We start from the raw sequence: 12,620 nt of genomic DNA, 5'->3' as shown, positions 1-12,620 counted from the left end.
GTGATTACATCTATATATGAATGCTCAGATATGTAAATATGATAAATTAAATCATACCTGCTATACACTTTCCAAAATGATTATTCTTTTGAAGATCCTCCATCAATGAATCTAGTTTGATCTTGAACACTCTTGCGACGATATCTGGTCTTTCATTTTAACGCGTTCATACGATTTTCTAATTCATTATCTGTATCATAAATGTAGAGCTGACAGAATTTTGGGATATTTCCAGGAACTGGTCTCAAAGAACCAATTCTGTGATGGTTTTGTCCATTTAGACGGAAACAATAAGGCCCACCTCCATTATTGTATGTATTGTCAATTGTCCCGCCTGAGGAAGTAAATGCAAAGATTGAGTTATAACTTCTGATATTTTCTTTAAATTTATTGCTTCTGCTATCCTGACCGGTTAACAGATTCCAGAGAAAGGTGGGAGGATGCGTGAGGAGAGGAAATTTGACAGAGCCTTTTCGACAGCATAATGAGAAAGCTGGATTTTCAGGTCTCTTTGATTTCTCAGCTCTTTCTTCATACCAAAGCATAGCATCACAATGTTCGCAAATAAAAGTTGGTGATCCCACATTGTGTATATCATTGTACAGACCTAGAAGTACACAACAAATAGCAATGTTATACAACAAATGACAATATCAATGTCAACAGCATATGAGGCAAGGAAACAGGTACAATTATTTGACATGAAAATAATGTAAGGAAGTTATACCTTTCTCATTTATTTGTTTGCCTTTTCTCCTTCCTTTGTTGCTAAGAATAACCGAATTAGATTGGTTATTGTTTGTAACAGGTTGTACATTATCTTCCATTTGCACGTGAGAATCGTCGAATGATGAATCATATGATATTTGTTCCATCCTTGTACGCTTGATAATAACCGGGGATGTATCCTCAAAGGAAGTAGTGCTACAGGTGCCATTATCTCTATGAATAACTTTCCTCTTAACTCGTCTCTCTTTGTTATTATAGGATCGAAGAGCTGAAAACAGATGATGGGTAGTTAGTGTTAAGGAATAGAAGTTTGTCAAAGTCGTAGTGCGTCAACAAAGAGGGAGTACTTTCTCACTTTGATTGGTGAAGTCAATGATCTGTGATTCCAACGAATTCAACTCTGTAGGTAATAATTTCAATAATTTAAGGTTATTGCAGTAGATTTCTATTAACTATTAAATTGGGCATATGTTTATATAAAGACTGTTACCTGTTATTCTGTCAATGAGCTTCGGAGATGAAGGTGATATGAAAGAACTAACATCCATTGAGCTGCTACTTATATTCTCCATATATGCTCTGAAAGAGATTTCTCCGAAAGTACGAATTGAAATATTCTCCGAAAGAGATTTTCTGGTAAATGGTAGCATACATTCCATATATGCTCAGAAAGATGTGTGGTAAGTTACCTTGTTCACTTGCACATATATACTTATATTCTCCATTTATGCTCCAAAAGATGTGCATTATACATTCCACATATGCTCAAAAAGTTGTGTTAAATTGGTGGATTGATACCACAAATAGAAATAATAAGATATAGAAAACTGAAAATATTTTCAGTTTATAACTAACTTACTTTGAATCATGATACTCTATAAATTGTGTACATGTTATATCAGAGTCAAATTAATATTCAATAAGTTAATATGCTAGAAATATATATACATGAATTAAGGAACAAAGATCTCCAATAATGTAAAGACAAATATACTGAAAGGAGCATAGTATACTTACAGTATGACTTAAGAGTTGATTCTAGAAGCGTTTTCCACTTCTATAATTGAAACAAAAAAGCATAATTTAGGTCCTGTACTTGAAATAAAATTTAAGCATGCAACTAAGAGGAAAATATACATTGCTTGAGAAGCTAGTTAAACTAATGTATGATCTTTATTTGGGTAAATGGTAAGAAATATGAAATAAATATGATGAATTAATGTTGTGATGAAGTGGGTCATCATAAATACTTTAAAAAGTAAGTTTGATATGAAAAATGTGATGTATATAGGCAGAAATGAGTCATAAATCATAAATGTGGGAAATACTGACTTAATCAAAAAATAATCAAATAATAGTGACCTAAGATCACATAAAACTTGCTATTTGAAGTGTTTCTCTTTTATGGCATGATAACTTATTATAAATTATAATTTCAGTTTTGGCTCTTTTTTTTCAGATTGCCGCTTTTTTCACAGCTTGTTTGAAGAGAGTGAATATGTGGGACCCACACATTTCCTTGTTTCCTTGCTATTCAAAATTTTGGTGGTTTTTTCAAAATTTTTGTAAGCTGGAGAATTTTCCCAGATTGCCGCTCAAGTTTGATGCACACAAAGGAATATGTGGGACCCTCAAAAACCTGTAGCAACTCCAGGTTTTGAAGAGGTATTTATCAACTTTGATTAACTTTTTTTCACATATTGTCGCTCCCTCCTCTTTTTTCTTTTTTTGGTTTATCCATGTTAATGTATTTGAGGTGTGAGCAGGGTAATTTTGTAAGCAGAATATGTGGGGCCCACAAAATGACGTGGCAACTAAAGTTTGATTGAATATGTGGGGCCCACAAAAAATATATGGGTGAACATGAGCTTGGTTTGATTAATTTTGCAAGCTGGAGAATATTGAGAGATTGCTGCCAAGTTGGATTGATTTTGCAAGTTGTAAAATTTGGGTGATGTTGCGTGAACATGAGCTTGGTGTCATTAATTCAGGGGCTTGCTTTCATTAATTTTGTAAGTTGGAGAATTTTGTCAACTGGGGAATTTTGAAAAAAATATATGGGTGAACATGAGCTTGGTTTGATTAATTTTGTAAGCTGGAGAATATTGAGAGATTGCTGCTCAAGTTTGATAGATTTTGAAGTTGTAAAATTTGGGTGATGTTGCTTGAACATGTGCTTGGTGTCATTAATTCATGGGCTTGCTTTCATTAATTTTGTAAGTTGGAGAATTTTGTCAACTGGGGAATTTTGAAAAAAATATATGGGTGAACATGAGCTTGGTTTGATTAATTTTGTAAGCTGGGGATAGGCTGTTAGCTACAGTGCAATAGCTGGGGATTGGTAGTTAGCCACAGTTTTATCACTACAGTAAATTCACTGTATTATTTACTATAGCATGAATAGTGGTTCTTTTATTCTCCCTTTTGTATAAAGGAATAGATTACCTTTCATTTTAAATCTACGGTCAAGATCTCTCCCTCCCAGCTATTAACGCAATCTCTCTCTCTCTCCTCCCAATCTCAATCTCAATCTCTCCCCCCTTCTCAATCTCTCCGGTGACTCCTCCTCCGCCCCGTCGCCGACTCCTCCTCCGCCGCTCCTCTGCCCCGTCGCCGACTCCTCCTCGTGGCGGAGAATTCTAGCCCCTCCCTCTTTCAAAGCTAAAGTTTGGGTGTTTTGGATTCTTCTCCGTTGAAGGTAACCAGACTTCTCTTAAAAAAAAATTCTTACTTGTTCTTGAATGCTGCACTCTTCAATTTAAAGTTGAATTTTTTTTATTAGGTTTAGTCTGGGTTTTGTTTGTTTTCGGATTTGGGTAGATCTGAGGAATCTGTTTTGATTAATTGCTTGAGATTACTACACTTTAATGCGAAAATTCAACAAAAGGTGTCACCTTGTTGATTCTACGAGCTCCAAAGCTTATAAATTGGATAAATTTGCATTTGTTTCATTGTTTGCTGTAAACTAATTTTGGTAATTGACATAGCGTGCTTGGTAAATGTATGTTACAATGTCAGTTTGAAAGCTCCATTTAATCCATTTTCAATGACAATTTTTTTTTTTAAAGTTTAACCTTATTTCTTTTGTATTATTAAATGGAACTTTGCATACTGAATTTATAATTAGAACTTGCTAAACATGATATCATCGAGGATCATTTAGGGTAGCAGAAAACTGAATGGAAGAACATGTTCTGTGCAAATGACACTAATTTTAGTGACTTGCAACAAGTGCTTAACTGATGCCAACTAATTCAGATATATATGTTTGTTGTATGTATGTCAAAACTAAACAACTTGGATTATATATGTGTAGAGAAATGTGTGTAGTGATTCTGATATATGATTGATTGTTGCAGGCATTATGGAAGAGCCTGTGAAAGAAAACAATGACAGTTTGGAGCAATCAAAAGAAGACTTGAAACCTAAATTTTTTATGGAGTTTGATTCTTAGATTGATGCATATGACATTTATAACGAATATGCACGTAGTGAAGGCTTTAGCATTAGAAGAGCTGCTTATGCTGCAGATAAACAAGGTGTACTCACTTCAAGAACATTTGTTTGTTGTAAGGAAGGTTTGCGGAAGGCGGATAAGAGACGATTTGACGAGAAATCCAAGAGGAGAGACAAGGACTAATTGTGGAGCGATTATGGGGATTAAGTTGGTCAGGCGTATTGGCAAGTATTCTATTTATCATTTCTCTGAAGAGCATAACCATCCTCTTATCAGCCAAGAATCTGTCCATTTTATGCCATCTCATCGAAAAATCACATCATCAGATGAAGCCTTTTTAGACTTGACAGCAAATTCCGGTCTTTCGCCGAAGTCTGCATTTGAATTAATGGGTCAGCAAGTAGGTGGTAGAGAGTCATTAGGATTTACAAAGGTAGACCAAAAGAATTACCTTCGAACTGTCTGACAGAAAAAAAAATTGGAGAAGCTGCTTATCTGATAGAATATTTTTCAAAGAAAATGTTGGAAACTCCTTTGTTCTTCTATGAGATGCAGTTAGACACTGAGGAACAGATTACCAATGTTTTTTGGCTGATGCTAAAATGATAATGGATTATGGTATATTTGGTGATGTGGTAAGTTTTGATACAACTTACAAACTTAATGAAGCAAATCGACCATTTGCGGTGTTTGTTGGATTAAATCATCATAGAGGGACTATTATTTTTGGAGCTGCCTTAATGTACGACGAGACCGCATCATTCTTTATATGGTTGTTTGAAACCTTTTTAAAGGCAATGTGTGGGAAGCCTTCACAAACCTTTTTTACTGATCAAGATGCAGCGATAGCCAAGGTTGTATTACATGTGATGCCAGGTACTTACCATCGACTTTGTATATAGCATTCTTTTTTTTAAATGTATATGACCATTTTTTTGTATATGTCAGGTACTTACCATAGACTTTGTATATGGCATTTGATGCAAAATGCTGTCAAGAATGTTGGCTTCTTATTTCGAGACCACAATGAAGCAGATGAAGGCAATGTGTTCAACAAATTTCTTTATCAAATTGAGGAAGAGGATGAGTTCTTGAGTGCTTGGCAGTCCATGCTTGATGAGTATGATGCACATGATGATACTTGGTTGGCTGCAACATTTAAAATAAGAAAAAAAATGGGTGCATGCATATGTGAAGTGGACATGGTCGGTAGGAATGCAAACCACACAACTGAGTGAAAGCTTTAATGCTAGTTTGAAGGGGTATTTGAAATCAGACCTACAATTGCCCGAGTTTTTTACTCACTTTGTAAGAATGGTATTTGATAAGCGGTATAAGGAATTGGAAGCTGAGTATGATTTGTTGTTCCGGATTGTTCACTGCAAAATGGAGGTAAGTATCTTGATACATGCACGAGAAGTTTATACCAAAGCTATATTTAAGGTATTTCAAGCTCAGTTTGAAGACTCTCTAAAGTCTTCCATAACGAAGTGTGTGTCCAATGGTGAAAAGTATATATTCACTGTTGTTAGGGATGAGTTCTTTAAGGAGAGGCTAGTACAAAGAGAAGGTCAATTTACAGTATCTTGCAGCTGTAGGATGTTTGCAACTATAGGTGTCTTGTGTAGGCATTGTATCAAAGTGATGACAGAAGGCAGAGAAACTACACTGATAAAAAAGATACCTGAGCAATATATCTTTAGAGAGGTGGACAAAAAATGCAAGAGTTGATAATGTTGTGCAGGACATACGTGAGCACGAGATTGTAAAGAACCCAAGGCTGAAACAAACTTCTCGATATAGAAGTTTATGTTCTAAGTTTGTTGGGCTTGCATCAAGAGCATCTGAGAGTGAGAAGACATATGAGGCAGTAGATATGGAAGCTGATAAGTTAGTAAAGATGGTTGAAGATATGTTACGTGTAGAAATAAATGATGAAAAAGATGTGGAAGATGAAGCCCAAAATGTCTTGGTTGATTGATCTAATAATGTAACCGCTGTGAATGCAAAGGGATTCAAAAAGAGAGAAGCTACACATCGTGGAAAACGTCGAGTAACGGGAGGTTTTGAAGCTCGGTTAAGAAAAAACAAAAAGAAGCTCGCACAAGTCTTATATTTAACTATAATTGAAGTCATTATTTACTTCTTGCTGAATATAGTCATTATTGATGTCTATGCAATGATAGGTAACTAAAGATCCAAGACATTGCGATGCAATGGACCAATCTCATGTACCTTCTTCACAACAATCACAGGTTTCAAAACAATGCTTCACATTGTGTATAATGAGTTTTCAAACAACTATAGTGTTATATGATTCATTACTATCAATTACAGGTACTTATGCACTCTCCTATGACGGTTGGTAATGGTAGATATATGCCAATGCTCTTTCATCCGTATAACGTGAGTGTGTGCTTGTTATAAATATATGATTTTTTTTTTGCTATCTATTTATATTACTGGTATTTTGACAGATACATGGGCATCAATTGAATATGCCAAGTTCACAAGAATTTGTTCAATCAAATATCATGGGATTTTCATTTGCACAAGACCCAGAAAAATCAAATTCTGAGCAGAGTTCAACTCCAAGATCGAACATTTCTACAACTTTCAAGGGGGATAACTGGTCTGCTACTCCTCTACACTGTGTACCTGAACAGAGGAGCTCTAATACTGATATTAACAATTTAACATATCTTTGCCTGGGGCTTAAGGAGATGGAATTTTGTTTGCTTGCATTTCTAACTAGCTTCCTGTAACTTTTGTTGTGAAATTTAGACGTGTTCTTGATGGAACTTGTGTTAGGATTCTAGACTGCTATTGTTTACACTTGTGTCTCAGTTTTTTTCAGAAAGGCAATGGAGAAGCCGAGGTTGTGGAAATAGACGACCTTACCAGAGATTTGAGACCTCTGAAGACTACTTGCTTGAGACCTCCAAGGACTGTACCCTTGTTTTGTTTTTGTTTTCGTTAGTATGGTTCTGTAGCTTGGAAGCAGTGTGAAGCATCATTTTTTTTATTGGAAATAGTATAAGAATTTATCATCACTATTAGAAGTTTGAAACAACTAGACCATTGTGAAACAATGTGTTATGATGACTCTATTGGATGAGTCGAATTTTCTATATACTGCTTATTAGATATGTTTTCCATATTTGAAATGTGTATGCATCCTTAATATTTCATCTAGCTGCTTGTAGACGTGGATAGATAGTCATTGATTTATGAATATTACATTTATTGCTATTTTGCATATTCAGAGGCTGTCATTTCTGTATGTATGTATCAAATGATTTTAGGCATTCTATGAATTGAAGCTAATGTTCATATCTGTTGAGTGATGGAATATATTTGTTTTTGTCATATTTCTGTAAGGGCCTCCAGAAATTTTGCTCTGGGACAATTTTATGCTGATACAGTATATACATCTCTCTCTATTTTTTTTAAGGAATCAATTTATAGTTTTCGCAACACAAAAAAATGTATAAATCAAACAAGAAAAACTGAGACACAAGTGTAAACAATATGAGACCACAACCAAACAATTGACACAACCAGAAAGAGCCTAAAGGAACATAGAGCATCAAGTCTCATGAAAAGTTGAAACAAGGAAGAACTACATCATTGAACATTTTGTTGTACATGCACACAATAAAATTGTAGATAAATATTTCTTACTACAATTTACAAATCAAAGAAACCCTCTAAATAGGAGAAATGCAAAGTTATTAAATAGAAGATCTACAGATAGACATGACTTAAAAACAAAAGGGAAAAATACTTCCAACCCCCAAAACACAACAAAACGTGCCCTCCCCCCAAAGACTTTTTCAACGGGTGCTTTGCCCCCAAAACCGCGCGCGATTTTCTTCCAGCCCCCAAAACGAATACCCAGGCGTAACTCCGTTTAAACCCCGCTCGAAATGCCCAAAATACCCTTACATTTAAAAGAGTTCAACTCCAAGATCGAACATTTCTACAACTTTCAAGGGGGATAACTGGTCTGCTACTCCTCTACACTGTGTACCTGAACAGAGGAGCTCTAATACTGATATTAACAATTTAACATATCTTTGCCTGGGGCTTAAGGAGATGGAATTTTGTTTGCTTGCATTTCTAACTAGCTTCCTGTAACTTTTGTTGTGAAATTTAGACGTGTTCTTGATGGAACTTGTGTTAGGATTCTAGACTGCTATTGTTTACACTTGTGTCTCAGTTTTTTTCAGAAAGGCAATGGAGAAGCCGAGGTTGTGGAAATAGACGACCTTACCAGAGATTTGAGACCTCTGAAGACTACTTGCTTGAGACCTCCAAGGACTGTACCCTTGTTTTGTTTTTGTTTTCGTTAGTATGGTTCTGTAGCTTGGAAGCAGTGTGAAGCATCATTTTTTTTATTGGAAATAGTATAAGAATTTATCATCACTATTAGAAGTTTGAAACAACTAGACCATTGTGAAACAATGTGTTATGATGACTCTATTGGATGAGTCGAATTTTCTATATACTGCTTATTAGATATGTTTTCCATATTTGAAATGTGTATGCATCCTTAATATTTCATCTAGCTGCTTGTAGACGTGGATAGATAGTCATTGATTTATGAATATTACATTTATTGCTATTTTGCATATTCAGAGGCTGTCATTTCTGTATGTATGTATCAAATGATTTTAGGCATTCTATGAATTGAAGCTAATGTTCATATCTGTTGAGTGATGGAATATATTTGTTTTTGTCATATTTCTGTAAGGGCCTCCAGAAATTTTGCTCTGGGACAATTTTATGCTGATACAGTATATACATCTCTCTCTATTTTTTTTAAGGAATCAATTTATAGTTTTCGCAACACAAAAAAATGTATAAATCAAACAAGAAAAACTGAGACACAAGTGTAAACAATATGAGACCACAACCAAACAATTGACACAACCAGAAAGAGCCTAAAGGAACATAGAGCATCAAGTCTCATGAAAAGTTGAAACAAGGAAGAACTACATCATTGAACATTTTGTTGTACATGCACACAATAAAATTGTAGATAAATATTTCTTACTACAATTTACAAATCAAAGAAACCCTCTAAATAGGAGAAATGCAAAGTTATTAAATAGAAGATCTACAGATAGACATGACTTAAAAACAAAAGGGAAAAATACTTCCAACCCCCAAAACACAACAAAACGTGCCCTCCCCCCAAAGACTTTTTCAACGGGTGCTTTGCCCCCAAAACCGCGCGCGATTTTCTTCCAGCCCCCAAAACGAATACCCAGGCGTAACTCCGTTTAAACCCCGCTCGAAATGCCCAAAATACCCTTACATTTAAAATTCCCCGTTATGAGTTGCCTCCTCGTCCGTACCCTGTCATCTCTCTCTTCTGCAAGCAAACCGACTCCAGAAACCCAATTCAAAACCCTAACCCTAAATCAACCGACTCCAACGCAAACCGAATCAAAGCAAAGGGATCAAAATGGCCGGCGATTCAACCCCCAAAGCCAACCTCAATGCCGACCACAGCGAAAGCGATGACGCCCAGCGGTTCGAAATCTCAGAAAGAGCCCATACAACTGCAATGCGGACTGAATCTGAAGCTGGAGCTGCGATTGCTGATGTTCTAACGAACATCGTATCCAGCCATTCTCAACCCAGAAGCCCACCTCAAAATTTAAGTGTAGGCCCTCGCGAAGGTCTAGAGGGTAGCACCGGCACCACCGGCGTGTCCAACGATGCCACTAGAGCGCTCCTTGGTCTACAGAGAGGAGAAAAAGAGAAGCACGTGGCAGCACCCAAAAGGTAATTTTTACCGCAAGTTTTATGTTGTTAAGGTTATGGTTTGATTGATAATGCTCCTAGTCTGGTGGGAAGATCCAAAATTACGGATGTCTGTTAGCTGTTGAGGTTATTGTTAACATGCAAGGTTTATGCTTTTATTGTTGAGGTTAGGCTTTGGTTGTTAAGGTTAGGCTTTGGTTGTTATGGTTAGGTTTTTGTTGTTAAGGTTATGGGGTTGTTGTTAAGGTTGTTGGTTTACCCGCAAAGTTTACAGCATAGTTGTTATGTTTACTGATTATACTCAAAAATGCTCTTGTCTTATGTTTTTGTTTTGTAGAAAAAGGGCAAAGCCAGCTATTACGTTGCGGCCCACCGCCAGCTTCGGTGCCTATTACGACTTCATGCGGAATTTGGTGATGCGTATGGGACCAAGGCATTTTGCGGCTTACGAAGATAGTGTATTCAGACACTGCGTCCAATTTGGCCCACCTGGTGTCGATCTTCCCACCTTTGAGCACATTTTGAGTCAGTGGGACAAGAAAAGCAAAAAATTCGTCTTCACCGATAGGAATGATGGAGAAGAGATCGCATGCTCATTCAACCTTGAGTGAGTAATGGAGCATACATGGTTCTCTAATGAGGGGCTTCATGTTGACCACAATCGGGATAGGAAAAATAGGATTTGGTCCAGGTTTTTTGACAAACCCGAGGCCGGGGGTTCCAGCAGTATAGCTCCCCCCAAAGAAGGCCCCACCAGACGCAATGTGGAGGACCTGCTCTTGAAGCTGGTACTATCTTTTGATCGTCTAGATGTGAAGGACTATGTCCTGCTACAGATCCTCTATCAGCTGAGCATGATTTGGTGTCCAAGCAGTGTTTCCGGCGTTCTCAGGCATTTATTCAAGTACGTTGTAGCCGTGAAAATTTGATCTCCCGAAAACAGGGAACTTCGTTTGTATTGATAAGAAGGCTTATTACAAACTAATTAATCAAATGTTTACAACAGAAGCGGGGGGAAAGCCCTCCTTGTTTAACGTGGGTTCCTCGGTGGCGATAAGACGCCTCGCTCGGTGCTCGTGCCGAGTCTGCTTCCCTTGGACGATCCGATCGAAGTTGCTGCCGGAGCTTCGGTTCTCAAATGAGGGAGCCTTTGGCAAAGGTCCAGGTTCAACCTTTGGGAGATTAGCCAGCAGAATATGCAACGGCCAATCCCCCTTCTTCATGCTGCTGAAGATGGGTTTTAACAGGCAAGGGATGGCATGGGCTATCCCTTGATTCATGGGATTTGACCACTAATAGAGGTGAGGGAGATAGCTTGACTGCTCCTTGAATTATGGGATGTGACCACACGTTGTTCGGAGACGTCCTGCTGTTCATTCGTACCGTCAATGGTCATTCGAAGAGCTGTGCTCTGCATCACGCTACATAGGAGTGGGAAAGCCCCTCCTCGTATGCGTGACAACGGCTGTCAGATGCTTGCGTGGATCTGACCAACCACCGAGCGTTGGCGGCTCTCGTCCCTTCACCTGGACAACTGAGGTGAGCCGCATTTATGAGGGTGCAGGCTGTTTCGGCGCCTGTCCGCTCATTCGTACTGTGGACGGCCATCTGACGGGCCTGGAGTATTGTGCCCTCTCCCTTGATTTGTGGGATTTGACCACTGATGTAACTGTTCCCATACTCCAAGTGGGCAGTTGACAGTGAGCTGGCGAGTCTGCAGCTTGGGTCTGCAGGCGAGCTTGCAGGCGAACTGGGTCTGCAGGTGAGTTTGGGACTGCAGGCGGACTTGGGTCTGCAGGCGAGCTAGCAGGCGAACTGGGTTTGCAGGCGAGCTCAGGTGCGCAGGCAGACTTGGGTCTGCAGGCGGATTTGGGACTGCAGGCGAATTTGAGTTGCAGGCGAGCTCCTGAGCATGGATTGAAGAATAGGCCGTAACTTTCAAACCGTAAGTCGGAATTGGACGAATTATATATGAAAATCGCCTATCTCGACGAGATGGAGCCATCCGAACCTAGCCGAAGGCTTCGGTTCGCTTCCTCCGTTTCGCTAAATTCCTTACGGTTTGGGAGATATCTGCGTTTTCCCCTTTTTCTGCTATTTCGGGCGAGGTTTTAGCAGTTTTGTTCTGAACTTCTCTGATAAGGATTAAAAGCAATTTTTATTGCCTACAAAACCCCCTCCAAAGTTTTCAGACCTGAATCGGGCCGCATGGGGTCTGGAACACTTTGGATATGAAGACCCGTAAAGTGATCCCCGCTCAGATGGAGTGAGGAGCCCTCCAACAAGCTCGGTGAAGCTGACCTCTTCGCTCGCAGCTGATGATCGCCTTCTAGGATTTTGAGCAAACCCTCAGCTATCAACGGACTTGATTTGTCTTTACCAACTGCCGTTTGAGTTGGACTAGCCATGCTCTTGCCCTTAGCATGGTAAGTTGTCGAGGAGTTTCTCTTAGGCTCAATGCTAAAATTTCTCCTCTATCCTTAGCCTTTCGAGGCGTTTGGAGTTTGGATTAAGGGAGCAGTTTAACCTCGTATACCAGTCGGAGGGTAGGAGCAGTTTAGACTCATGCACCAGTTGGAGTGAAGGAGCAATTTAGCCTCGTGCACCGGTCGGAGGGAAGGGGCAGCTTATCTTCTCTTAGGGCAAAGATAAAGACGAA

The 12,620-nt window shown here is 38.6% G+C and overlaps 1 protein-coding gene and 1 long non-coding RNA gene across 3 annotated transcripts; both read left to right on the top strand.

The window, feature by feature from the left end:
* On the top strand, positions 239–900 carry LOC109836168. The gene is made up of 4 exons (XR_002245862.1): positions 239–311; positions 420–505; positions 606–712; positions 809–900. It is a non-coding gene; the product is annotated as an uncharacterized LOC109836168 (long non-coding RNA).
* Positions 3,249–8,708, top strand: LOC109837545. 2 transcript variants are annotated; one of them, XM_020405839.1, is made up of 7 exons: positions 3,249–3,427; positions 4,089–5,062; positions 5,135–5,578; positions 6,373–6,441; positions 6,524–6,592; positions 6,664–6,818; positions 8,194–8,708. In XM_020405839.1, the coding sequence occupies exons 3-7, from the start codon at positions 5,402–5,404 to the stop codon at positions 8,324–8,326; spliced, it is 603 nt and encodes a 200-aa protein (XP_020261428.1). In that variant the 5' UTR covers positions 3,249–3,427; positions 4,089–5,062; positions 5,135–5,401; the 3' UTR covers positions 8,327–8,708. The 2 variants fall into 2 exon arrangements, with proteins under 2 accessions (XP_020261428.1, XP_020261427.1); XM_020405838.1 differs by lacking the exon at positions 8,194–8,708 and having other exon boundaries at positions 3,253–3,427; positions 5,148–5,578; positions 6,664–7,333.

The sequence above is a fragment of the Asparagus officinalis genome, chromosome 4 (assembly GCF_001876935.1).
Source record: "Asparagus officinalis chromosome 4, Aspof.V1, whole genome shotgun sequence".
Lineage (NCBI taxonomy): Eukaryota > Viridiplantae > Streptophyta > Magnoliopsida > Asparagales > Asparagaceae > Asparagus > Asparagus officinalis.
Note: the sequence above shows the minus strand (reverse complement) of the source record. Positions and strands in the feature narration are given on the sequence as shown.